Below are 24,690 nucleotides of genomic sequence, written 5' to 3' on the forward strand. Positions count from 1 at the left end.
ACCTCATTTCTTAAACCCTCCCCCTCCTTCACGCACCTGTTCCTCTCCCTTCGTGCAATCCATCCACCCCAATTACACACAGTAGTATTAACAATAAATACCATTTGCTACTCTAGGTGCTGAAAACTATGCCAAGCACTGTCCATGAGACGCTGACTTAACTGTCACCACCTACAGGGCAACAGGTACTTTTATTATCTTCCCTGGTTCACAAATGAAGGAACTGAGGCCCAGTGAAAAAACTTCCTCAAGGTCAAAATGCTAGCGAGTGGCAACACCAAAATACCAACCAGGCAGTCCGTGGCCACAGACTTAATAAATAAGTTATATTTACAACAAGAGTCAGAACGGCGTACCCACGTAAGGTAGGTTAGAAGCATCATCTGTTTATGGAATGGTTGATAAATTTACTTGAATGAAAACATAAGATGAAAAAAACCCCGTGGAAATCGTTAATTCAACATTGGCAATTAAAGGGGGGCCCAGGAAGTAAGATCAGAATCCAAACTAATTTGAAATATCAACCTACTGACACAGCTTCATAAGTAAGAGTACCTTATGTAGACTCAAGAGAGCTTTATGATATATGCTATAACCTGTTCATAAAACCCAAAGTTTGAAAAACCAATTGGCAAGATATTAAGACTGAGGGATAAAACCAGGAAAAACTGAAAGCAAGTGAGTTTGAACAACAAAAGGACCGCAGTAGTTCAGTTAAGGTAAAATTCTGTACAAAGAAATATCTTTTCAGCAGTAATCCTAAAGATAGTTGCCCATTTAAATATGAGGTCAAAGGAGTATATACGTCTGCTTTGAGGAAGAACTGGGATATTTGGAGGTCTACACAGAATATGATTAAGGCCAAGTTTGCTTTCCTTTTACTGTCAAAGGGATTCTTCAAAACACAAAGAAGAAACAAGGGCAAACCAAGTTGGTTGTATATACGTTAGACAGCTCACAAGGGAAAAATAGAAATAGTCTGTGTATACGTAATTGCTGATGCGTATGGTTATGAACTACTCACATTGTTTTCACTGTTGACAATATGCTTGGTTGGAGCGTATTAAACAGAACAGTATTTTCACTGGGCCACTGAATGGACTCCTGGGCAGAGCCCAGACACAGGCAAATAACACAGAATCCGGAAGCTGGAAGTATTTCTCAGTTTAATTACAACATTAAAATCTTAAGGGCCCGTCTTCAAGAGAGGATAATTCAATCAGATGTGCACGTAATGAAATCCAGACATATTCTCCACTATGGCGATTACTGCAACGTCCTTGGAATCGAGGACACATTTTAATTTAGCATTGTGTGTTTCCTCATTCTTTATGACACAGACTTAAAAAAATGATTCACATTAGTATCTCATTAAAGTTGTAAGTAGGTATCCTTCTTAGGTTATTCACTACCAGTTCCTGGAGGATGACAGAAAAGCAACAATCTGCAATAAGTACATATTAAATCCATTTATTCCAACCAGTAAGTGTTTAAATCAGTGTGCAAGCTGCACACCCATTGGTTCCGTGTTCCTTGATTGGGGCCCACTGCCAATTACGGATTACCTTGTCGTAAAGGATTATGGCAGAGATGTAATTTTACATTCCATAAAACAATTTACTCGGGCCCCTGACAATATGTTCTCCCCCCCCCCCCCCGCCATAAAATTCTCAATCTAAGACCAGGATAAAACATCACAAGTATTTTATCCTCTTTAGAAGAGTCACTAAACTTGAACTGTAACGACTAGAAAGTGAGGCTTCGCCAGCAAAGAAAAACAGTTCGTGTGAGTATGTTTGTGGACGTGCGCGTGTGCACGTGTTGTTTCAAAGAGCTCTCGCGCCCCTAAAATCGGCAATGCGCTTTTGAAAACAACCTGTTTCAAATAAATTGTTTCTGAAACTTCACGTGTTTTATTCCTTTTGTGGGTTGGAAATGTGGCGAACAAAGTATCTGTACAAATACACTGCTTCTTCCATGCAGCTGCCCACGCAAAATACCACTTTTCAGTTTGGAACACTAACCTGAGACCTTCTAAAAGAGTGAAATAATATTTTCCCTGATTTAAATCAGTCCAGAAAAAAAAAAATAGGTTCTACAGAAAAGGTGCTCTGCCAGAAACCAAATTTTATAAAGTCAGCCTTGCCGGGCAAAGTGCCATCAGAAGCTGCAAAGCTCTGTAAGGGTAACAGATAGAAAAATATTTGCTATTTCCCTTCCGCGCAGAATTTCCTGCCTGACCGTGAGCTACGTCCACATGATGGAGCGGCAGGGGGACACTCAAGAGTCCACGCAGCACACTCACTGACGCTGGCACGGACACAGCCACGCAAAGAGATGAGCATTGGTTAGCGTGGGATACGGCCGGCTTGGGGTGGTCTTTGCACACGGCACGACTTCAGCCCCCGGGCCATCCACGTAACCACGTCAGTAGCACGTTTGTACTCCCTGTCTGGGTTCACTGCACGACATGAACAAAACCACACTTTCTGAGGATTTCCTAGATTGAAAAATAATCAGGCTATGTTTTAGCGCCCTGACTGGGGACCGAAACTACCCAGAGACAGCTCTTAACATTAATCAATACAAACGGTAACGCGAATATTTTTCACGCTAGATGACTATTCGGCTCTTCAATTGATACGATGAACTTGGTTTTGCCAATTATTAGAGTGGTGTTTGTGTGCTCCAAGCAAGTCCAGTGGCAGGAAACCATAAAAATAACCCACTGATCTGATCAATTGCAATGCATATAATTTCTTGGTTGCATTAGTTTTGCCTGTGCATAAAATTTAATATTTAAGAAAAATGCACAGCATAAGACTTGTAAATAATTGTGCAACATACATCGGTCTTCCTCTTACTGGTTTTCTCGAACGTATCAGGAAAAACAATAGAAACATAACTGAACAATCTTTACCTCCCCTAGGACAAGTGGTAACTTCTTTTGGAAAAGTCATAGATAAATCATAGATGCATCAAAAGTGATTTGCAGAGATAAATCTATCTCATAGATGTATCTCATAGATGCATCAACAGTGATTTACAGAGATTTTATTGGTGGCTGACAGAACGGTGTGCACATAAGTTTAAACTTGGGTTTTGGGGGGTGTCTGGGTGGCTCAGTCAGTTAAGCGCTCGACTTTGGCTCAGGTCACGATCTCACGATTTGTGGGTTTGAGCCCCGTGTCGGCTGTGCTGACAGCTCGGAGCCTGGAGCTTCAAGTTCTGTGTCTCAAGTTCTGTGTCTCTCTCTCTGCCCCTCCCCCACTCGCACTCTGTCTCTCTCAAAAATAAACAAATGCTAAAAAAAAAAATACATTTGCATGTTGAGCACTACACTTTGCCGGTACTGGTCAAGTACCGGTCTAAACATGGGTCAGCCTACTCATTTCAGCCGAGAAAAAAATGGGAAGCAAGTTTAAATTCTGGAAGGAGGCATGTAGAGTCTTCTATCATGGGTTACAATTTTCTTCGATCTTTCACAATATAAATTAATTTTCCTCAAGCTGTTCTTGTTGCTGCGGTTGGTACTCTTATCTTGGCAAACCATGGGTCCAGTCATCAGTTATAATTTAAATTTTGCTTTACTAAAGACGTGAACACGTTATCACTGAGACATCGCTGACATCATTTGTTACCGCACAACAGCCAATCAAACGTGATTCAGCTTTTTGGAATAAAGAACAAATCGCAACTTGTCCTTATAGATTTTGCGTTCCCTCATTAGTCATTGTATTTGAGCCAGGTAAGTCAGTAGTTTCTAAAGGCGTACCAATATCTGTATAAATACAAACACAAGTCACTTTGACGGTAACTACCTGGAAACGAAGGCATTTAAATATCCTCTTTTACACGCATACCTCCGTCATCATATCGCAATTTTGCTGAAAACTTTTCATTTTGTTTTCCATTATGAAATGGACTGAGCAGACAGGATGGAATACGTGTTGCTAACTTCTGGAGCAAAATGATGTATGTTTGTGCGTCACCATTCCTTACGCCGGGGAAGTCCACTGCGGGCTGAGCAAGCTTCCCCAGGGGCTAGTGGTAGTCATTGCGGGTGATATGCTGGTATATGCAGTCATAACTGACGTACGTCTAGGCTCTTACTACGTGGCTTGTATTTACACTGGTCACAGTTCAGAGGATAATGCTTTTAGGGGCAGGAAAGAGTTAGCGTATGGGTAATAAACATATAGATAGTTTTCTCTTTGTTTTTAATGGCGGCTATATGGTGATTTTTTTTCCTTGCTTACACCAGTGTATTTGGAGTGGATTACTCACATGCATAATAATCACTCCTGGGGACTCGTCTTAAAAGCCAAGAGTTGGAGTGTATGTGAAAAGCATTATTTTACCCTTCACTGTTCATGGGGGGGACTAATTAATGAATACCTAACGCCATTAATTCACAATTAGATCACTTATGTTTAACCACATGCTTTCTATGCACACATATATAAATATTAATTTTGAATAGAATGATAATCATTCAGCATCATAACAATTAAACAGCTGTAACCTGTCTCATGCGTTAAGTGACAGAGCTGCAGGCAAGCTCCGTAAGCAGATGGTCTTACCCACCCATGCTCGATGTTAAAGACTTTTTAAAAAAAGAGGTGTTGACAAATCAGAACAAGTAGGCATAGTTCTAATGCAAATCGGCCAATTTGCAATGTAGATTGCCCTAAAAACTAATTTGGTGTACAGGAAAAAATTAAGCTCTGTTGTTAAAGGAAGACATTATATTACATTTGGATATAGTAGATTCCCCACCAACATAATTATTTGCTAATTTCATTCAACCAACAGAGTTTAATGGAAAAGCAGCTGGCAAAGTATTCATATTTATGGACTTCCTTTGACTGCTCCTTAATTTATCCAAGGCACATGGCGGCTAAACCCCAGAAATAATCGCCATATTTCAGACAGCTGTTTTCCAGCTTCACTAAAGAGGCACTCAAAAAGGAGAGGGTCAGTGAACCAACCCACCATGAGGAAGAGTGATAGGAAAAAAAAACCAACCTGGCTCTAGTCACACCATAATCTGTGAAGATCATGTGTTGAATACGAAAAGGCAGAAGAGTCATGGCTTCTGTATGGACTGACACCATTAAGAAGCTTGTATTTTAAAAACTGGTAGGTGGAAAAGGAACCGAGCTAAGATGAATAAAGGCTCTTCTCAACTTGTCATATTCGAGAAATGACAGAGAGAAAATCTGCCATTGTAAGGATACCAATGTGCATCGTGGGAAGGAATCCTATCCCTTAAAATTGTGTGCCTCATTCTTCCACCCTTACATTAAACCGAGTGCAAAGTTCTGGCTTTTTACTTACTCCACTGGGTAATAAGGATCTCTACATATAATGAAAATTACTTGAAATCCACATTAACTCTCCACAGCTACCTGGCTCGAGGTTTAGGGAGAATGGAATCATCTGACACTACTTACGGTCTGTCTCCTCCTTGCTGGCATTGTTAAACAGCTGACAACATAATGTTTTCATTCCCAAATACCTTGAACCTAAACCTCTCATAGAAGCCTTCTGATGAACTTGGCAAGAGTTGAAAGGAGTGTTTTTCATCTTTATTTCCAGTTAAATTGTATACCCAGTCAACTGAACTTTAAAACCTCCTGTATACTAGATTTTGGTGGATATTAAGGTCTTGGATGCTTTTTAAGAGATGCAAATCAATGAAGTGTTCCAAGTGGAAAAAAATACCGTAGTATATCAGTAAAGAAACACAAAGGCAGGCTGTTAATAAAACAATATAAATTTGACATATAACTGGTGTGTACTCAGACACCATGTCTCTCCATAAACTTTTAAAAGACAATTTAAATTGACTTCAGATGAGAAATGAGGTTTAAAAAGCAAAAGGGAACTCCTGGGTATGGATAGATTCATACTTAAAAAATCTGTTACGGCATCTAACTTTTTTTTAATGTTTATTTATTTATTTATTTTTTTGTGAGCGAGAGAGAGACAGAGAGAGACAGAGAGACAGAGAGAGAGCGCGGGGGAGGTGCAGAGAGAAAGGGAGACACAGAATCCGAAGCAGGCTTCAGGCTCTGAGCTGTTAGCACAGAGCCCGGCGCGGGGCTTGAACTCACAAGCCATGAGATCATGACCTGAGCCCAAGTCGGATGCTTAACCGACTAAGCCCCCCAGTCTCCCCTAATATTTTAATTCAAAGTAACAGATTCAAAATTTTCTGTAATATAATAATTATGATTTATAAACTATTCCCCTAAGCACCTGCACAGTAAATCATTTTGGGAGACTAAAAAGAAAAACTAGCTAGAAAACCACTAAGTTCATGGTGGGGAATAAACACAAGGTAGTAAAAAAAAAAAGGAATCAGGTTGATCAATTCTAAAGAAATCAGGCATATTTCAATGAGATCTAAGCCATCATAAAACAACATAAATAATCAGCATTTTCTTATAGACCGCTCTGATTTGAGAAAAATGACAGTGGATTTATTCCTCCATTTTTTTCTGAACATACAGCCTTTATAGCCGGTGGCACTTATAGTAAGCTGAGTAGGAGTACGATCAATTTATAGCAGCTATTGAGACCCAAGTAACACCACAGGAGGCAGATGGGAGGGAGAATCTGTACACAAATAACAGTCACAGTATAGAATTCATTATTCTATGACCCTGAAGTACATGAAGCATATTTCTTCTAAAGAACTCAAAATTCCTATGCTTGTAGGCCATGTGTAAATCATCCACATGGAAAGACACATGTTACGTCCAAATACATTCACCCACAAAACAGATACTGCATTCAGAACTGGGTTTTAGAAGCTCTAAAAAAAAAAAGTCCCTTTTCTAAAGTATAGAACACATTTAACATTTCCCAAAACAATATAACCGTCACTGAAGTTTACCTCTTGGGGACATTGCTACCCTGTGAAGAAAAACTCTGACTCGGCTTTAGGCCACTACCTCTATTTAGTGAGGATAAATTATAGCATGGAAGATGGGACAGAGCAAAAGGGACACTCAAGTGCCTGACTTCAATAGTAAAAGTTGTTTATGTCTATAGTTACTCCCATTCTTAGGGGCAAAGAAACTGATGTCTTGAGAAACAAATCAGCAACGTGATGAGAGAACATTTATATCAAGATGGCCCTTGGGACTATGATTTCCCTGACACACAGCAAAGACAGTCACAGTGCAAGAGTTCTGTGAAGGTTCAAATACAAATTTTCTTGAGGATTTGTCAGACGGAGGGTGTAATTCTCAAGTTGTTTTTTAAACGTTTATTTATTTGTGAGAAGGAGAGAGAGAGAGAGAGAGAGAGAGAGAGAGCGAGCAGGGAAGGGCAGAGGTAGAGAAAGACATAGAAGTCTTAATTAAGTAGGCTCCAGGCTCTGAGCTGTCAGCTCAGAGCCCAATGCAGGGCTTGAACTCATGAACCGCAAGATCATGACCTGAGACGAAGTGGGACGCTTAACCAAATGAGCCACCCAGGCGCCCCCGGGGGGATGTCATTCTACCGGGGCTCTTGAGACATTACTTGACTTGTGCAGGCAGGTTAACAACACAAGGGAGGATGGATGGGCTGCTACAAAAAGTTAAAGTCGGAAGGCCCTTCACCAAACGTCAGCAGAGTCAAACTTTAACAACCCTCAGGCTTTACAGGATATAAAGCTTATATATATACAGGCTACCGAGCTCTCCGTGGAAGAAGCCCCGGACCGCCATCGCTGGCTGGCTCTGACTACACTGAGCCCGTGACTTCACGTCCTTTCGTGCTGAAATTGGTACCTGGGAAGGAAAACAAACTGATACAAAAGAACTTACGCGCTGAAGAGAAAAACCACCTGAAGGCTGGACGAATTAAAACATCAAAATAGCCATCCAATACGCCACCCCTTATCCAAGCACTTCTTCATCGAAATGCAGGAAAACGGAACATTGTTCCATTCAGTAGTAAAATCAGCATTTATCTTTGTGACAGTTTTAAAAAAGACTGAAACCAGTAGAGGGAGCACTGACAAGGGCCTCCACCATTCAGAAAGGTCAAGGGACTAGTGTTGTGTCTTTAGGAAAGAGGAGACTAAAAGGCCTCATTAAAAAAAAAAAAAATACGCAGGGGCACCTAGGTGGCTCAATCTGTGGAGCATGTGATTCCTGATCTTGGGGTTGTGAGTTCGAGCCCCACAGTGAGTGTAGAGATTACTTAAAAAATAAATAAAACTGCTGCGCCTCGGTGGCTCAGTTGAGTCAGCGTCGGACTTTGGCTCAGGTCATGATCACATGGTTCGGGAGTTCGGGCCCCCGTGTGGGGCTCTGTGCTGACAGTTCAGAACCTGGAGCCTGCTTCGGATTCTGTGTCTCCCACCCTGGCTCTCTCTCTCTCTCTCACTCTCCAACATTAGAAAAAAATTAAAAAAAAAACCAACCCAACCCATTCTGAGGGGATTACAGGATAAAGTACTACATCTAAATAAGTAAGACTAAAATGAAAAAATATATATATTAGGAAGCCCCAAATGGGTACTAATGTTATCTCAAAGGAAAAAAACAGACATCTAAAAATCAGCCTGGTTCTCAGAACATGGGTGATACTCAATGAGCTCTAAGGGGCTTTCAAGGTTCTCTTGGGAATCGCTATCCTTTTTGTCACATCAGATTACTTAGAGTCACTGGGACAGCAGAACAGAGAGGATCTTAAGAAGGATCTCTTTTCTGCACACTGCACAGGAGGCTTCCTGGCTTCTCTGGATTTTTACCGTCAACCAAGTCGGCTTAGAATTTCCTTCCATTCAACTCCGTGTCTACCGACTCCTGCTGACCCCCCCTCCACCACGTTTGACAGATCACGAGGCATCTCTGTCCCCACTCAGTGTGTCTCCAAGTGGAGAGGACTAGCAGTTCTCGTAACCAGCACGGACTCTTGTTTTTCTGTTGGCTAATTCCTCTGCGTGAAGACAAGACTCAGTAGGGAAGAATCAGTCACTGTCAACTTGATGAATCTCAGTCCCCAGACTCTAGCAGCAACTATAGTAACAATAAGTAACATCGACATGGTGTTTATTTTGGGCCAGGAAGTGTCCTAAGCGCTCTTCTCCATGTTTGAAGTCATTTAATGCTCTCAAAGACTCTCTGAGACTCTCTATTTTCATTCCCACTTTACAGATGAGGAAAATGTAGCACAGGGAGCTTAAGTGACTTCCCCGAGATCACACAGTTATCAAGTCATAGAGCTGGGAACAGAGGTAGATGCAGGTTTTATGGGGTCTGAAATTATACATCTTGGGGGGCTCTCATTAAGAAAAAGAGTGCCAAGGGCACCTGGGTGGCTCAGCTCGTTAAGCATCCAACTCTTAATTTCGGCTCAGGTCATGATCTCATGGTTTGTGAGATTTAGCCTCGAGTTGGGCTCTGAGCTAAAAGTGAGGAACCTGCTTAGGGTTCTCTCTCTCTCTCTCTCTCTCTCTCTCTCTCTCTCTCTACCTCCCCCTCTCTCTGCACTCCCTGGCATGCTCTCTCTCTCTCTTGCTCTCCCTCTCAAAATAAATACATAAATGAATTTTAAAAAAAAGAAAATAATACCAAATTATGAATATGAAATTAGGTATAAAATGAGTATTTAGAATAAGAAATCAAAGGAAATTATTTTTGAGCTGAAAACACCACAAATATCAGAAAAGCATGTAACATTTTTTATTAAGTGCCTGTCATGTCTCTAATAAACATTTCTCCTTCTGTATTTTTGAGCTCTGTTCACTCTTTCAATGTTTCTTTATAAGACAACGATTTTGTAATACTTTCTATAGACCGAACAGAAAGATAATTCAGTCTTTATTCACTGCGACTATTTAATATAGTTTTCATTACTGATAGTTTAGAAAAGTTTCAATTTAATTATTATTAATGTCATATAAATTTTTGGCATTATTGCTAGAAAGGAAGACTTTATTGTATAGTAAACAAATCTTAAACACTCTTTGAATTGATGACATTCATTAACCACTTTGTTGTGATATCCTCACAGAATATTATGACTTTTATATTATCTTTGTCAATATCAGTGTTTCATGTCACATAAACATGAAATTTTTTTCTCGAATGTTCATAAGATTCACGGATACCCTGCGATGCACGGCACGTGTGACTTCACACCCTGATGAACTCAATTTCGCAACACTGCTGACATGTTTGCGCCCTAAAAAACGCTAGAATTCTGATCAATTGCTCAAAAGATATATTCATCAAACGAGAAAATTGTGGCAAGTTTGTAATTACAGACATCCCAGTATCAAGTGTATCTCCGACAGGAGAAATTAGGCATTTTTGATTAGGCACTTTTACAACATGGCTGATGACGAGAGGAATTTTCCACAGACTAACTTCCGTTTCCATACATTTCGAACCTTATTTCTCCTCCACTACCTATCTACTTCTGGTGCAGGGCTCCACAGGACTAATTCATAGCTTCATATAATCTCTGACCCTGTGCGTTCATGTCAGTAGGTGAGGCAGCGGGTGGTAGGAATATTCCTGGATGGCTAGCAATAACAGCCACAGACAGCAATGATTTCACACCTCATAAATATATCCAATTAAATCTAAACTAAATGTATCCCCAGCTCAGAGCCTCCTTAGCTGAATCCTCAAAGTGCCCATAGTCATTCCAGTGTCATCCTACTCAAGGAAAAGTGTGATGGAAAGCAAGTCGAAAAGGAAATAGATGAAGGCCCTAACTGATCTGCAAGTTTCCGATGAACATGTGACCATAAAACCCCGCGGTCCTCTCGCAAGAAAGGCCCGCACCAGCGAGGTGGTCCAGTTCTCTCTGAGGCTTCAGCTTTACCAGATTCACGACAAGTAGGTCGCTGGCCCCGCCAGGGACTCAGGTGGGAGGCAGTGGAGACCCCTTTTGTAGCTACTCCATCACTCTGACAGACGGGAAGCCAGATGTCTCCCAGAGCGCTCATTGGCAGGTGTAATGTGGTACCCTGTATTCATTTAAGGGGGGGACTTACAAAGTTTCAGTACAAATGTAGAAAGATACTTATAGAATTTCCACATTCTGTTATTATTGTCAATATGATTCCCAACTTGGGAACATTGCAAAAGTTACAAAGAATATCGATTTTGTAATCTAAGGGAAGTATCAGCGTGTATCCGAGTGGTCACTTGTGAAACCAAATCGTCACCTATTTTAAATTTTTTTTTTTTAACATTTATTTATTTTTGAGACAGAGAGACAGAGCATGAACGGGGAGGGGCAGAGAGAGAGGGAGACACAGAATCCGAAACAGGCTCCAGGCTCTGAGCTGTCAGCACAGAGCCCGACGCGGGGCTTGAACTCACGGACCGTGAGATCATGACCTGAGCTGAAGTCGGACGCTTAACCGACCAAGCCACCAAGCCGCCCCTTGTCACCTATTTTTAAAAAAAAATTTTTTTAACGTTTATTTACTTTTGAGACAGAGAGAGACAGAGCATGAACGGGGGAGGGTCAGAGAGAGAGGGAGACACAGAATCTGAAGCAGGCTCCAGGCTCCGAGCAGTCAGCACAGAGCCCGACGCGGGGCTCGAACTCACGGACCACGAGATCATGACCTAGGCCGAAGTCGGACGCTTAACCGACTGAGCCACCCAGGCGCCCCCAGATCGTCACTTACTTTTAAAGGTAACAACGAAAATACTATTCTTTCAGCGTTCTCCAGAGATAAGAACGAGAACAACGAGGCTAAGCTTTGTCCACAATGGTACAGTTTTCATCTTTCTCTCTTTTACCCCCATATTGTTTAGTAGATAACTCCCCAGTTGTGTGTATTTCATTTTCAGTTTCTGATCTTCAGCATCCCAAAGCCCAGAGCAACCATAGTATTTAATAGAGGGATGCAGAGTACTGTAAGTCTAAGTTTTGTCTGAGCAAACAAAGCATGTCTTTGTGATCATTAATGATCCTGTTTCCCAATGTACTAAAGAATTAGAATAAAAACAAATAGCTGGTCTTTTGTAGCTTAAAGGAATTAGGATTTCCCCTAGGCCAAATTTCCATTTGAATTGCCTGAAAGTACATGAAAATCAATGTAGCTCAATAAACAACTCTGTGTTGGAGATATCACGAGAAGACAAATACCAAATAGACTCCACCTTTCTCTTTCCCTCGCTCCCTTCCCTTCCCTTTCTTCTCCTTTCCTCTTCTTCTCCTTCTCTTTCTCCCTCCCTCCTTCCCTCCCTCCCTTCCTTTCTTTCTCAAAGCAACACCTCTCAAAACCCTCAACTCAAACATATTAACTTCTTGTTAAGCCATATCCATTTTGAGACTAGGTTACATTTTGTAACAATGAAATGAAAATTTCCCGTTGGACAGCAATTTTGTTTTGTGTCTTTATTTTTGGAAGTCAACATCCAAAACACTGTCTGGATTGCAGCTGTCTCATTTATACTTAACCACAGAATAAGAACTCTAATGTATTTGCCTCAAACACTATTTGCCTCTGTCCCCCTCTCTCTGCCACTCCCCTGCCTGTGTTGTCTCAAAAATAAATAAACGTTGAGAGAAAAAAAAAAACCCAAAAAATGACTTGCCTAAGGTCACAATGATAGAGTAGGCAGTCAGTCAGATACAAGCAGGGAACAAGTGCTTTCCTACTGATAAAAGGGCTGAAACCAAATTCCAAGCAGCAGGGACCAGGACCGGACCCCAGGCGATCCACATGTATTCTCCCCTCTGGTCACTGCCCTACAGTAACCAATAGCTTCATTATACAAGTTACAGTGGATAAATCACAGAGCAGATTTGAAAACACATATTCTTTTTCCTTCTGGAGCCCACACTTTGTTTTTTTCATCTGTTACCACTAAGCTGCATAAAAAAATATTAGAATATCACAGATGAGATGATCAGTAATTGCTTAATGGATAAAGAAATAAATGAACAAATGAAAGGTAACAAAGACATGTAAATGCCTTAGGGAAAATAAAAAGCTAAATGAAACAGAACAAAAGGGGAATCCCTTGTTTAAATCTCGTAATTTTCTAAATAAAGCAGAAATCAAGAAATTCTAGAACCACAAGAGACCTCAAGGGGTCCTTCAGATAGGGACACTACTCAAGAGACTTGATGAATGGAAAAAGTTACCAGAAATTCCCCTCTTAAAAACATTCCTCAAATTAACAAAAAGAACCAAACAAAACCCCCAGTGTTTCACGCCTAAATGATTATGGTATTCCCAAAGCTTCCAGGAACCGAGATTAAAACCTTTCTTTGGGATCTTGTGTCAGGATTTAAATACGTCTTCCAACAGGAGAGGAGGTTCCTCATTGTAGCTAAAAACATCTTAACAATTTAAGCCCATTTTCTCCATTTCTGTCTGTATGGAAATGGGACACACCAATGGGAAATACCAATCGACCTCCAGGAGATAATTCACCCATCTACAGACAGATCCGGGCCTTCCCTACCTTCCTAACAACACTTCATTGTAGACAACAATCAAATGTGTTATTCAGTCCCCAGCCCTGCTCCCCTCACCCTTGCAGGTCACAATCTCATCTATAACCTCCAGTGCTCTCAGCTACAAAGGGAAGGCTATAGGGACGGGTTTTTTTCTCCGCAACTGCTACAAAGAATAGCTCTTGGGGGAAGCTACAGGTTAGAAAGACTCAAGATGTGGTAACTTAGGATGTAGCATTGCCCAGAATATTCAGCTGCATTGCGCTTACAAGTTATGTGGATTCTGCGTACAACCATCTGTTCAGCAGAGACCGGCGTGGCGTTTGCATTCTTTCTATGGCCCACCAACTCCAGCCACCAGGCCAGAAGAGTAGTTTTCCAGTGTTTCCATGCGAGGATAGGGAGAGTCAAAGCAAAGGAGTTGCCTTTGTGTGGTTATAGATTCTGGTTTCAGTTAAATACATCAACAGTGAACTTACTGAATTAAGGCCAAGACAAGTATCTCCCAGGTCACAGGTTTGACCTTGATCGATACAGAACTGTTTTGGCTTGTTTATATAGAGACAGCCATGCAGTATTCCAATCATGTCAACTTTTATTTATAAACCACTTAATTATATTGGGTATATTTTATCTCGCTTCTGGGTCCTCTAAATATTCTTACATCTTTTCTATCTTGTTAGAAACAACAGTAGGAACGTGAGTGGGATAATCATTCGACCTTCCTGTGGAATGGTCACATACAAAGGATGATGGTGCTATCACTATTAAAGTATGCTAGTAATACTTGCTAGTCACATTTGATGTGGTTCTCTCATATAACCAACTTCTCTTTATTTATGAAAGGGCCCAACAGTCATAAATGCTTTTATGGGGAGGAAGGGAAAAAATATTTATTTTAAATCATAATATCGCTAAAAGTAGATTTCCCTTTGTTTCATTTTCCATCTGCATGCATCACTTTTCAAAGTCTAACCCCAGAAAGGAGAAGGACTTGGGACAGTGAACCCGAGGATTAATACGCCCGACTTGCCGAACTCATGATTCACAACGAGAGGAAAATATGAACACACTAATAAAAGTAGCAAGATGGAATCTTTTCAGTAGATAGGATGTTCAGTGAACACTCTAAATTCATAACCTATTTTACTATCAAAATGCCTACGGTTTTATGAAAGCATGAACAGTTTATGAAGACAGTAAGATGACTAATGAAGAATATTCTTTGCTTTCTATTGGGAACTTTTGTTTGCTTCTAACTGTTTAATTTCTCCTCCGTCTCTCTTTCAATTAACCTCCCTGTTTGTATTCAATGAGATGGCACATAATATGGAGAAAGAAAAAAAATCTTGCCGATTTATGAGTATTCTTTCATAAAGTGGCAGCTTCTTTTAGCCAGATGTGTAAGTGTTGAAAATGAGAGGGAAATGCACAGCATAGTAACATATCCCAAATGAGAAAACGTACTGTAGTTTCCTGGGTTGTTTACATCAGTGGCTCACAAAGGCCTCTTTTTAAACGGCCCCTCAGGCTCCGCTGTGGACATACACACAGGTAGTAAGTAGTCGGAAAAAAAAGTAATTGGATCTTTGCATGGCAGAATCTGGAATAAGTAGTCTTTTAAAAGGGTCACTTTGAAGATTCATTTTTTAAAATTTTTTTTTTTTCAACGTTTATTTATTTATTTTTGGGACAGAGAGAGACAGAGCATGAACGGGGGAAGGGCAGAGAGAGAGGGAGACACAGAATCGGAAACAGGCTCCAGGCTCTGAGCCATCAGCCCAGAGCCCGACGCGGGGCTCGAACTCACGGGCCGCGAGATCGTGACCTGGCTGAAGTCGGACGCTTAACCGACTGCGCCACCCAGGCGCCCCTGAAGATTCATTTTTAAATGAGGTAGGTCCTTTACTTCCACATTGTTACTCACATGCACTACGAAGGAAACAAAATGAAATACAACAACAGAAAACGGAACTGTTAACAACCCTAACAAGATATGCTACATTATAATAAAAAGAGCTGCGACTAACAGCAACCTCACGTGTTCCCAGATAACTGAAAAACTGTTCAAGGACCGCTCATCTGTGGGAAACTAACCGCGTACTATATGACCAAAGTCAGTGAGGACACCAAGAGAATGACTTATTTAGTAACTGTTGGTTAGCAAGTTAAATTTGCCTATGGAAAACCTTATAGTATACTGCTAGGTTTTCCAAGCTATATATTCATGCCTAGGATACATTCAGTCAAATATATAACATTTCCCCCCCAACTAGAATCAATTCACTTCTTATGGGTATGGGGGTGGTGGGGTCATAACACCTGATGGACTGTGATTAGAGGCCTATTTCTCCTGCCCTGCCTCTGGTAGATGGGCATTCTGGGATTTGGGCACAGCGCTGTTTGGTCGCAGGGGTGCAAATTATTCTCTGTATGTCTACAGAAAGACCCACAAATTGTGGGGTCAACTGTTTGCTGCTTTAATGTAGTTCACAAATGTAGTTCACACAAACGATAGGCAGCCATTGCCCCAGAAGCCTCTCTTGAAGAGTAGAGGAGGGGAAAGCCGTTATCAAGTTTGTGGAGATATGCACTCTGGGCACTCACAGCGTTCCTCCCTGGGGACTCGATGCTTCCCGGGATGTAGGTAGGAAGCTCACATTCCACAAGTGAGCCGCTAAGGGTGTTTCCCAGGTAAACGTTAACACCACAGGCCCGATCTGGAGATCCTTGGCAGGCAATTTGAAAACTGGACGTTCTCTACAGTGCTTTTGCCTACCAGGAGAATCTCTTCTTCTGAGAATCTGGAATTTTGGTGGTTGCGGCTGACAGAGGCTACCTCTTGGAGCGGCCCTATTAAAAACCTCAGTCTCGAATGTGCTACCCTCGGCAGAAGCACGTGTTCCTTGCACACGTGTTGGTGAAGTTCAGTGCTGGAGAAAGGTCCGTGCTCCGTGTGACCTCTCCTGGTGCGAGAGAAAGAACCCAGGAGGCCTGTGCATGGACTTCTCCAGACACCACCTGATGACGACGGGTCATTTCCCTTTCGGATAACTATTATGGTCATGAGCACAAGTGTCCCGAGTCCTGGGAGCCCTTCTGTGGATCATCACCTGTGGGGGTGAGGGGATCACCACCCTTGAAACAGATGACAGGAATGTCAGTAAGACTGGAAAAAACCTTACTTGAAGTTCCGTAAAGATACAACTGTGACAATTTATAAAATTATGTGATCTCAACTTTCCCGTGAAAAATTTCCTAGCTAGCCAATTCCTGTAAGCAAGAAAATAAAGTACATGATACTTGTAGCTGCACTGGAAGAAGAAATTTTTTAAGATATTGGGACTCCCTCCAGTTAGCAAATTACACCCTATGGACATAAAACACCATACCTCAAGTTACGCAAATTATGACATTTTTGTAAGGCTGTGTCATTTAGAGCTAATACGGTACACTTCCACTGAAGGAAGGTAGGCATTTATTACTTACGTTTGTTATATTTTCTTTAATTAAATGTTGTAAGTTCAGTGACTCAAATGGTAAAAAGCAAAGGCACCGAAAACCTTGAAAATATGGTACTATGTATGTTCTGGATAATTCTGAACCCATCCTAGCTATCATTTACGTACCAACATTTTGATCTTAAACACCTATTTGCTTTATTTAACCCACAGAGGTTCACGAACATCATCATATTTGAAAAGTATCAGCATGTAACTTTAAGAACAGCTAGACTTGTGCATTTCATTCTGCTTTATTTCTTGGGCTGCTGCAAAATAAAGCCATAGAAAGTCAAACCGCTTTTTGAGAGACTCAAGTATTATCGACAGGTGCTAAAATGCGTGGGGCCGCCCGTGTTTGGCATCTTTTTTTAAAGTAAAAAAAATTGCTGTTATGCAATGGCACCATGGAACGCTGAGACGTAATATTCAACGGAGGCGTGTTCATAAAAAAGAAATGAAATCATCTGCAGGTGAGTCAATTTTTGTAGCCATCACAAACCACCAAATTCTTATACCTCATACTTGTGACAGCTGTTCTAAAAAGAACCGAATGGCCGTTGTAACACGAGGCCCTGATGTGAAGAAGCAATTCTTTTTTTTTTTTTTTTTCCAGAAAGACGAATGAAAATTAATTAGAGGAAATCAGCTTTTGCAAGTAGGGAAACAGCCAGGAACCAGGGCGCTCCCTCCGGTTGCGCGCGCAGGGCTGGCGGGGGGCGGGGCTGGGGGCGGGGCGAGGGGCGGGGCCTACCGATGGTGCAGTGCTCGCCGTTCCAGCCCTGGCTGCATTCGCACTTGCCATCCTTGCACGTGCCGTGCTCGGCGCAGCGCGGGTGGCAGGCTCTCTGACTGCAGGCTGCGCCCGTCCAGCCCTCTTCACAGCGACAGGTGCCCCCCATGCACACCCCGTGCGAGCCGCAGTCCACGGAACAGATTTCTGTATTGAAAAAGAGGAAAGAGAGCAGGGGAGGAGGGCGGCGGGGAGAAGGAGAATGAATAAGCAGGGCTCCGTCTTAAAAACAAAACCACTGAAAATAAATACAAAGGATTTACATACTGAGCACATTTTCGCATCGACTAGTAAGCATTATAAATGGTAAACATGCACTTTTTAAATTCATCATTTCGTTTAATACGCTGCTGTAATCGTGCATAAAATACCCATGACAATTTTGTTATAAATCATTTCCTATATTGTATGTGTATAGAGGCTACTAACAAAACGGAACACGTGATTCATAGCGAGAGGAAAATACACACACGTAATGTATCCCACAGGGTCTTCTGGCCGTGGAGAAGCCATGCACACAAACACATACATCAAATTAATATAAAATTAATGAAATATTTCAGTGTCTCGGCAGGAGTTGGGTTTCACCCGTATAGCAAGAATTGCAAAGGGGTTATTTCTAACTCTATGGTTCAGATTTCTAAAATATTCAGAAACTTTTATTAAAAAGAGCCTTTTGTGGTTTGCACATTGGCTTGCTTCTGACACACACACATGCTGGTTGAGTAAAAGAAATTGTTGTTTTTCCTATCCAGTAAACTGGTACTATTGACAGAGACGAACGATAATAGAAAACCAGTTTAAAAATGTATGTGGCTACTGACTCTGTCACTGCACAAGCTAGGTTTTTCAGATATCAGAATAACTGAAAGTTACCAAAGGACTTCAAAACCATAATAGGTTCCATCGTTAAAAAGAATCGTGTCTAAAGTCATTTTTTTCTTCAAAACCTTTCTTAAAAGCTTATTTGATTAGACAGACACACACACAGAAAGAAAACTTCGAAGGGTATTTCATATTCTACTTTTTACATGTAAAGTTCAATAAAATCAACTACCGCTTTTTTCTATGATTGTAAGACCGTCGTTTGGTTTTGCTTTTCTTGCAAAGATAACAATGCTGAACAATAAAAACGTGCAATCATTTCAAACAAAGAGGAAATAGACTACAGCCTTATTTTTAAATTAAAAACCAGTAACTGTTTATGTGGCCACATGTTCGTTCCTATTTCCCCCACTCACTGCCCAAATAACATTTCTCAGACACCATAATTCTGTCTCTCAGTCCTGCAGAATCTTAAACAGCGTATCAAGGCACTGTGAGAGTTGTAACATTTCTTATAAACAACAGCCAGGACTGTTCACTGGAAGAGAGTGGGGTATGTTTTTTTCAAGCCACATTTTTCATCTCGTTTGAATTAAATTTTTGATTAAGAGATCCAAGATGGTTTGATTAACTTCAGACGAACAGAACGTCAACTCTGCTCCAGAAGAGAGAGGTTTCTTTCTGAGGTACCCCTTTTATTCAATCTAATCAATTTTTCATTAGGGCGAAGGTGTTTATCAGCGTTTAGCACACTAGCTTTGAGCAAGGTGCGTCAATCTTTGTAATGAACTTATTAATTAGAGTTAATTTAATTGAAGTGGAATTGAAGGGCTAATTAATGGACAAACTGCTGATGAGGAGAGAGGAAAACTCGGTTGCTTTCAAACCTATAAGCTTTCTGATGGAAATAATTCATTTCTTCTCTTGTAGCAGCTTAACCAAATGTTTCTGCAGCTGCAGAATCTACTCTTATTGAATTTAGAGATCCGAAGGTCATTTCTACAACAACAAAAGAAGTAGCTGGTAAAGTGTTCTGCCTTGGGATTCAGTTAGTTAGAAATTCCCAATAATGCTGCTGGTCAACTTCCAGCCACAAGTGTAAGTTACCTACAATGTGTCTGTAAACTTTAGATGGCAACTGTGGAACACGCAGATAAATTTCCGGCACAGGAACCAGGATATTTTCACAGGATGAATAGACGCATGTTTAATTACTGATAATTCTTCTAAGTTTTCTGTCTTTTTCCAGCTAATAGCAAAGTTGAATGAAGTCTTTTTTTTTTCCTGAGCTTAATTAATTTATTCCAAAGAAGAGCACTGCATTCATTATCCAACTCTATACATTGAGAGTTTAATATGTTTTTTTGGTTTTTCATTGGGGGTGTAAAGATGCGATGGGACAAAGATCTTCACCCACTATGTCTAATCAGTCATTTTGTACATGGCTACCATTAGATTTTCAACTGGCAAAATGATTATATAAGCACGGGAAAAAAAATCAGTCTAAATATGTAAAATAATGACAGGTGCTGTTGGCAGCCAATTTCATCTCTAAATTAACATCTATTACCTTTTTTTTTTTTTTGCTATTCATAGCAATATCACAGAATTACCTTATTTTATTTTTTAAACTTTTTTTCAGTAACCTTTACACCCAATGTGGGGCTCGAACTCACGACCCCGAGATCAACAGTCACACGCTCCACTGACTCAGCCAGCCAGGGGCCAAAGACTGAATTATCTTTTGAGCTATAGTATCTATTACAAACCCTCCTTTATAAAATAATTCAGGTTAACGTGTTAAATAACATTATCTGAAACAAATAGGGCTGTTTCACCATTCCTCTCCTACTTGGGTAATTGTGGGAGACAAATTAGAATGACAATTTTCAAACAAGTATTATTTTCTAGCTAGTATTCGTATGCTTATTTTACTGATGGAGGCATAAGAGACCTGAACCAAGTAGCTTTACTATAAAAATAACTGTATCTATAAACTTTAATTGGATTTTTCTGAGTGTGGGATGCATTTTTTTTAACACAGAAGCCAGAAAGGGAAACAAACACTGAACAGAAAAAATTAAATGCTTATTTTGATTCTTATGATTATAAAATATGTTTTTAAGAACAAAGGACAGAACAAGTTAATGTGTTATTTAAATAATGCCTTGCACCTATGCTTCCTAATGTTGGGTGGTGATGATTTCCTAAAACTCTTCAGTGAGGCACTGAGGGTTCTCTATAATCCCACCCCCAGGTTATGTTTTTTTGCTCTCATTTGTCCTGGACGTGTTATTTGGTCTACGGTCATGAATTTTCAAACCAGTTTTTGCTTCTCCCAGCTATCTGAATCAACTCCTATTTCTACGAAGCAGTGACGAACATAAACCTCTGTCTGCCTCCAAAAATGTATGGCCCAGAGATGAGGGAGGTAGAGGAAAAGGAAGGAAGAGAGAGACCGGATGAGGGAGGAGGGGCAAGGGAGCTGCGGGAAGAAGAAAGGTTGGGGGGAAATGAGAGAGAGACAGTACAAGGAAGAAAAGGCATTAAGTTGTCCCTTTGTCCCTTTACCCAGGGTATCTGCTCAAGGCTTCAACAGAAGTCTTTTCATCAGAATTACGACTTAGCCTGGACACAACTTTGTTTAGTGTGGGCTTCCGGGATTCAGTTTGTAGCAGGTGAGGAATGGCGCACGAATGTGTCGTGTTGCTGAGGATTCCCAGGGTAGCAGCCATGTCACCCAAGTTTCTCAAAGTGCCAAGAAAGAGTGATCTGTAAAAATTACTAGTCTTTTTTTCCCTTAAAATAAGCATGTTAATTCGCTGTGTAGGGGGGTTTCTCTTAGGTTAATGCCATCAGGTTATAATAATAGATGAAATAATTTGCATTTTGTAATTTTCACATTTGGGGAACTGTACCCCAGCAGTACTTTTTTTTTTTAAAGTCTATTTATTTCGAGAGAGACACAGGGGGAGAGAACGAGCAGGGGAGGCGCAGAGAGAGAGAGAGAGGGAGAGAGACCACAGAGCCCGATGCGGGGCTCGATCTCATGAACTGAGCTGAAATCCAGAGTCAGATGCTTAACTGACTGAGCCCCCCCAGTGCCCCTCCAAGCAGTACTTTTATGTGGAAGCTCCTCTCAACCAATCAAGAATTAAGTGTGACAAACCACCATGACTATGACCGCCACCACCACTGCCACTACTCGTGTCAATGGTTAATACTTGTAAGGACTTGCCACGTGTAAGGCACGATTCTAAGCGCTTTCCACATATTAACTCGTTTCCATCTTACGACCGTTGTATCGGGTCGTAATTTAATTGTGTAAGGTAGTACTCTTATTGTCCCCATGTCACAGGTAAAGAAACGGAGGCAACAGAGGAGCTAAAGAGCCGATGAACGTCACACGCCTACAGAATGGCCCGCTCGAGACCCGAAGCCAGGCAGTTCAGCCCCAGATTCCCTGCTCTTAACCGCTCACTGTTACGACAGGTCTGCAGAGAAGGCAATCCGCGTGGGCAGGGCGAGGGGTAGGCAGACCCCTTCCCTGAAGCCAAACCTACACAGACTCAACAGCATTACTAAAACCTGTCCTTTTGCTCTCCCCCCACTTCCCCTCCTCTCCCTCTTCTCCTCCTCCTCATTCTGCACCGCCCCCCCCCTTTAGTAGTATTTAGTTTTGCTTACTTTGAGTATCCAAACAGAAGCCATCCTTCCTCCATGTCTCACCGGTCTCTCCTCATCGCCTGGCCTGCATCCTGCCTTGCCCCTCGCCCCTCACCCCTTCCCAGCTTCCTGTCTTCTCCAGAGACGCGTCCACTGCCCCGGCCCCTCCTGGTTGCCGACGTCCGGCTCTTCCGGTCAACTTCTGCACTGTCTCTTCAGCAACTGCTATCTAGCTATCCTTTAAAACGGCCCCCGGCTTCATCCTTCTCATTTCTACGATCTCCCCGCGAATTCACGCTCTCAGGACTTCACGCTCCGGGAGAGCTCTCAAACTCGCCTTGGGCCGTCAAAGTCTGACTAGTCATGTTCTCTGACACATAATCGATGGGGAGTTCTAACAGGCTGCTCTCATCAAACTGGCGGGCACACATCGTCATGACCAGTGAGTTCTCCACGGTCGGAACTGTCATTGCCAAGCTGCGTCCCTCCAAATCGGGCCCAGCCCGACGTCTGCCTCCAAATACTCTTTCTTTACGCTCCCGTGTATGTAACGATAGGCTCAGAGGTGCAACTTGGTTAATGGTAGTTGCTGTGGCAGTGGTGGGTGGTAGCTATATTTAGAATTTATCCTGGACTAAGCATTGCACTAAGTACTTTATATACAGTAATTCAAGTAATTCCCAAAGTATCCCTGTGAGGAATTGCTTTTTTCTTTTTTTCCTTTAGAGAGTGAGAGTGAGCGTGAGCAGAAGAGAGGCAGAGAGAGAGAGAGAGAGAGAGAATCTTAAGCAGGCTTCATGCCCATGACCGAGCCAGACACGGGGCTCGATCCCACAACTTTGAGCTCATGACCTGAGTCAAAATCAAGAGCTGGATGTTCAATCGGCTGAGCCACCCGGGGGCCCCAAGAATTTCTCGGTTAAATTCACTTTATAGATGGGTAAACTAAAACATATAGTAGTCTGCCTAAGGTTACCCAGCTAATAAGTAGCAGAGGTTGGATATGAACCCAAGCATCTGATCTCAGAGCCTACGCTCGTAGGTACTTTCTAGTACCATTCCCCTAGTCAAAAAGCGCCTCCTCCCATTTCCATGCTAGCTGCCATCTTTAAAAGAAGGCAAGAAATGTTCATAAAAATCTCCTTGAGGACCTCACGTGCATCAAGGCAGGATCACTCCTCTGAATGTTGGTTGTATTTAGCGTATTGTTCCACGTACTATTCAATAAAACATTAAACTGGCACGTCCTGGTTTCTAAGTATTTCATGTGTGTTCGTCTCCTCTCCCCAGTTAAACGGTAACCTTCTAGGTTAGATTACCTTTTCGTACGGTGTGACTAATACGGTCATGGAATTAATTCATGGGATACAACCAGCATCAAAAAAGTAGAAAAGACGTAGGGAAAAGCATTAGTGTGTACCACTTGGTAAAGGTTTGTTTCAGTTATGTCAGTCTATATATGTATGTGTCACAACGTAAGACTGAGGCTATGGGTCATTTAGGTCACGGTCAAAAATCTGAAAGCCACTATTCTAGAGGGCAGGAAGGATTCATTATTTATTCCTACGGGGCCCATCACCATGCCGTGCACATAGCTGCTGTTCAGTAACAACCTGACTGACGGAAAAAAAATTACTACCTGCCATTTCTATTGCAATCATATTATTATAATATAAAAATCAGCGTTGGACCATTATGCATATCATAATATTTATCTATACGTACTCTTTATTGTGATCAGGTTTAGCCTTATGTTGTCAAATAATTTTTAAACTGAGGCTTCTCTGTTGATGAGATAATGTGTTTAAGTCCCAAGCTATACACAGGCCTTGAGAGTTAGAAGAGGGAGTATTTTACACAAACGAAATATTCTTTACAATGCTACTAAAGGAGACATTTTAATGACAAGTTGACTAAGCCTGTTTCTTTTTCTAATGCGACTAAATTTCATCACTTTTAACATTTCTTTCTAGAAACCATCACTTCGATAAAAGCTATATAAAATTTAATAAGTGTGCTTTAAAAACAAAAAGATCTTAATTTTTAGTTAGCTACACAATAGTAAGCACTCAACTGTGCTGCATTTTTCAACCTTACCATTTGAGCAGTCTGGGCCAGTCCAATTAGGGTCACAGGTGCAGGAGCCACTTTCTTGAAGATACGTCCCGTGACCAGAGCACTGGTCTGGACACATGGTCTTCAGTATTTCGCAATTGTTACCACCCCATCCTGGATTGCAGTGACATTCCCCATGGATACACACGCCGTGATTGGAACATCCAGGGTCTAGACAGTCAGCTACAGTAGAGAAAAGAGAACAATTTTATAATTAAATCTAGCAGATATCATACATGCAAAGTACACGCAGAATAAAGAATTAGATCCCAATCTAATTTACATGAAAATTTTGGATACTCAAATATTTGACTACCATTTTCAAGAATGTGTTTCTGAAAATGCAAAAAA

At 41.4% G+C, this 24,690-nt stretch overlaps 1 protein-coding gene across 1 annotated transcript in view; it reads right to left on the reverse strand.

The window, feature by feature from the left end:
- Positions 1 to 24,690, reverse strand: part of TENM3 (teneurin transmembrane protein 3) — a 451,795-nt gene that overhangs the window by 86,048 nt on the left and 341,057 nt on the right. The window contains exons 10-11 of the mRNA XM_047091479.1: positions 24,322 to 24,522; positions 17,695 to 17,880 (exon numbers count right to left, since the gene is read on the reverse strand). Coding sequence (XP_046947435.1) covers positions 17,695 to 17,880; positions 24,322 to 24,522 — 387 coding nt within the window. The remainder of the gene's footprint in view (positions 1 to 17,694; positions 17,881 to 24,321; positions 24,523 to 24,690) is intronic.

The sequence above is a fragment of the Lynx rufus genome, unplaced genomic scaffold (assembly GCF_022079265.1).
Source record: "Lynx rufus isolate CCGP_SWC_20201006 ecotype Redwood Valley unplaced genomic scaffold, mLynRuf1.p SCAF_3, whole genome shotgun sequence".
Lineage (NCBI taxonomy): Eukaryota > Metazoa > Chordata > Mammalia > Carnivora > Felidae > Lynx > Lynx rufus.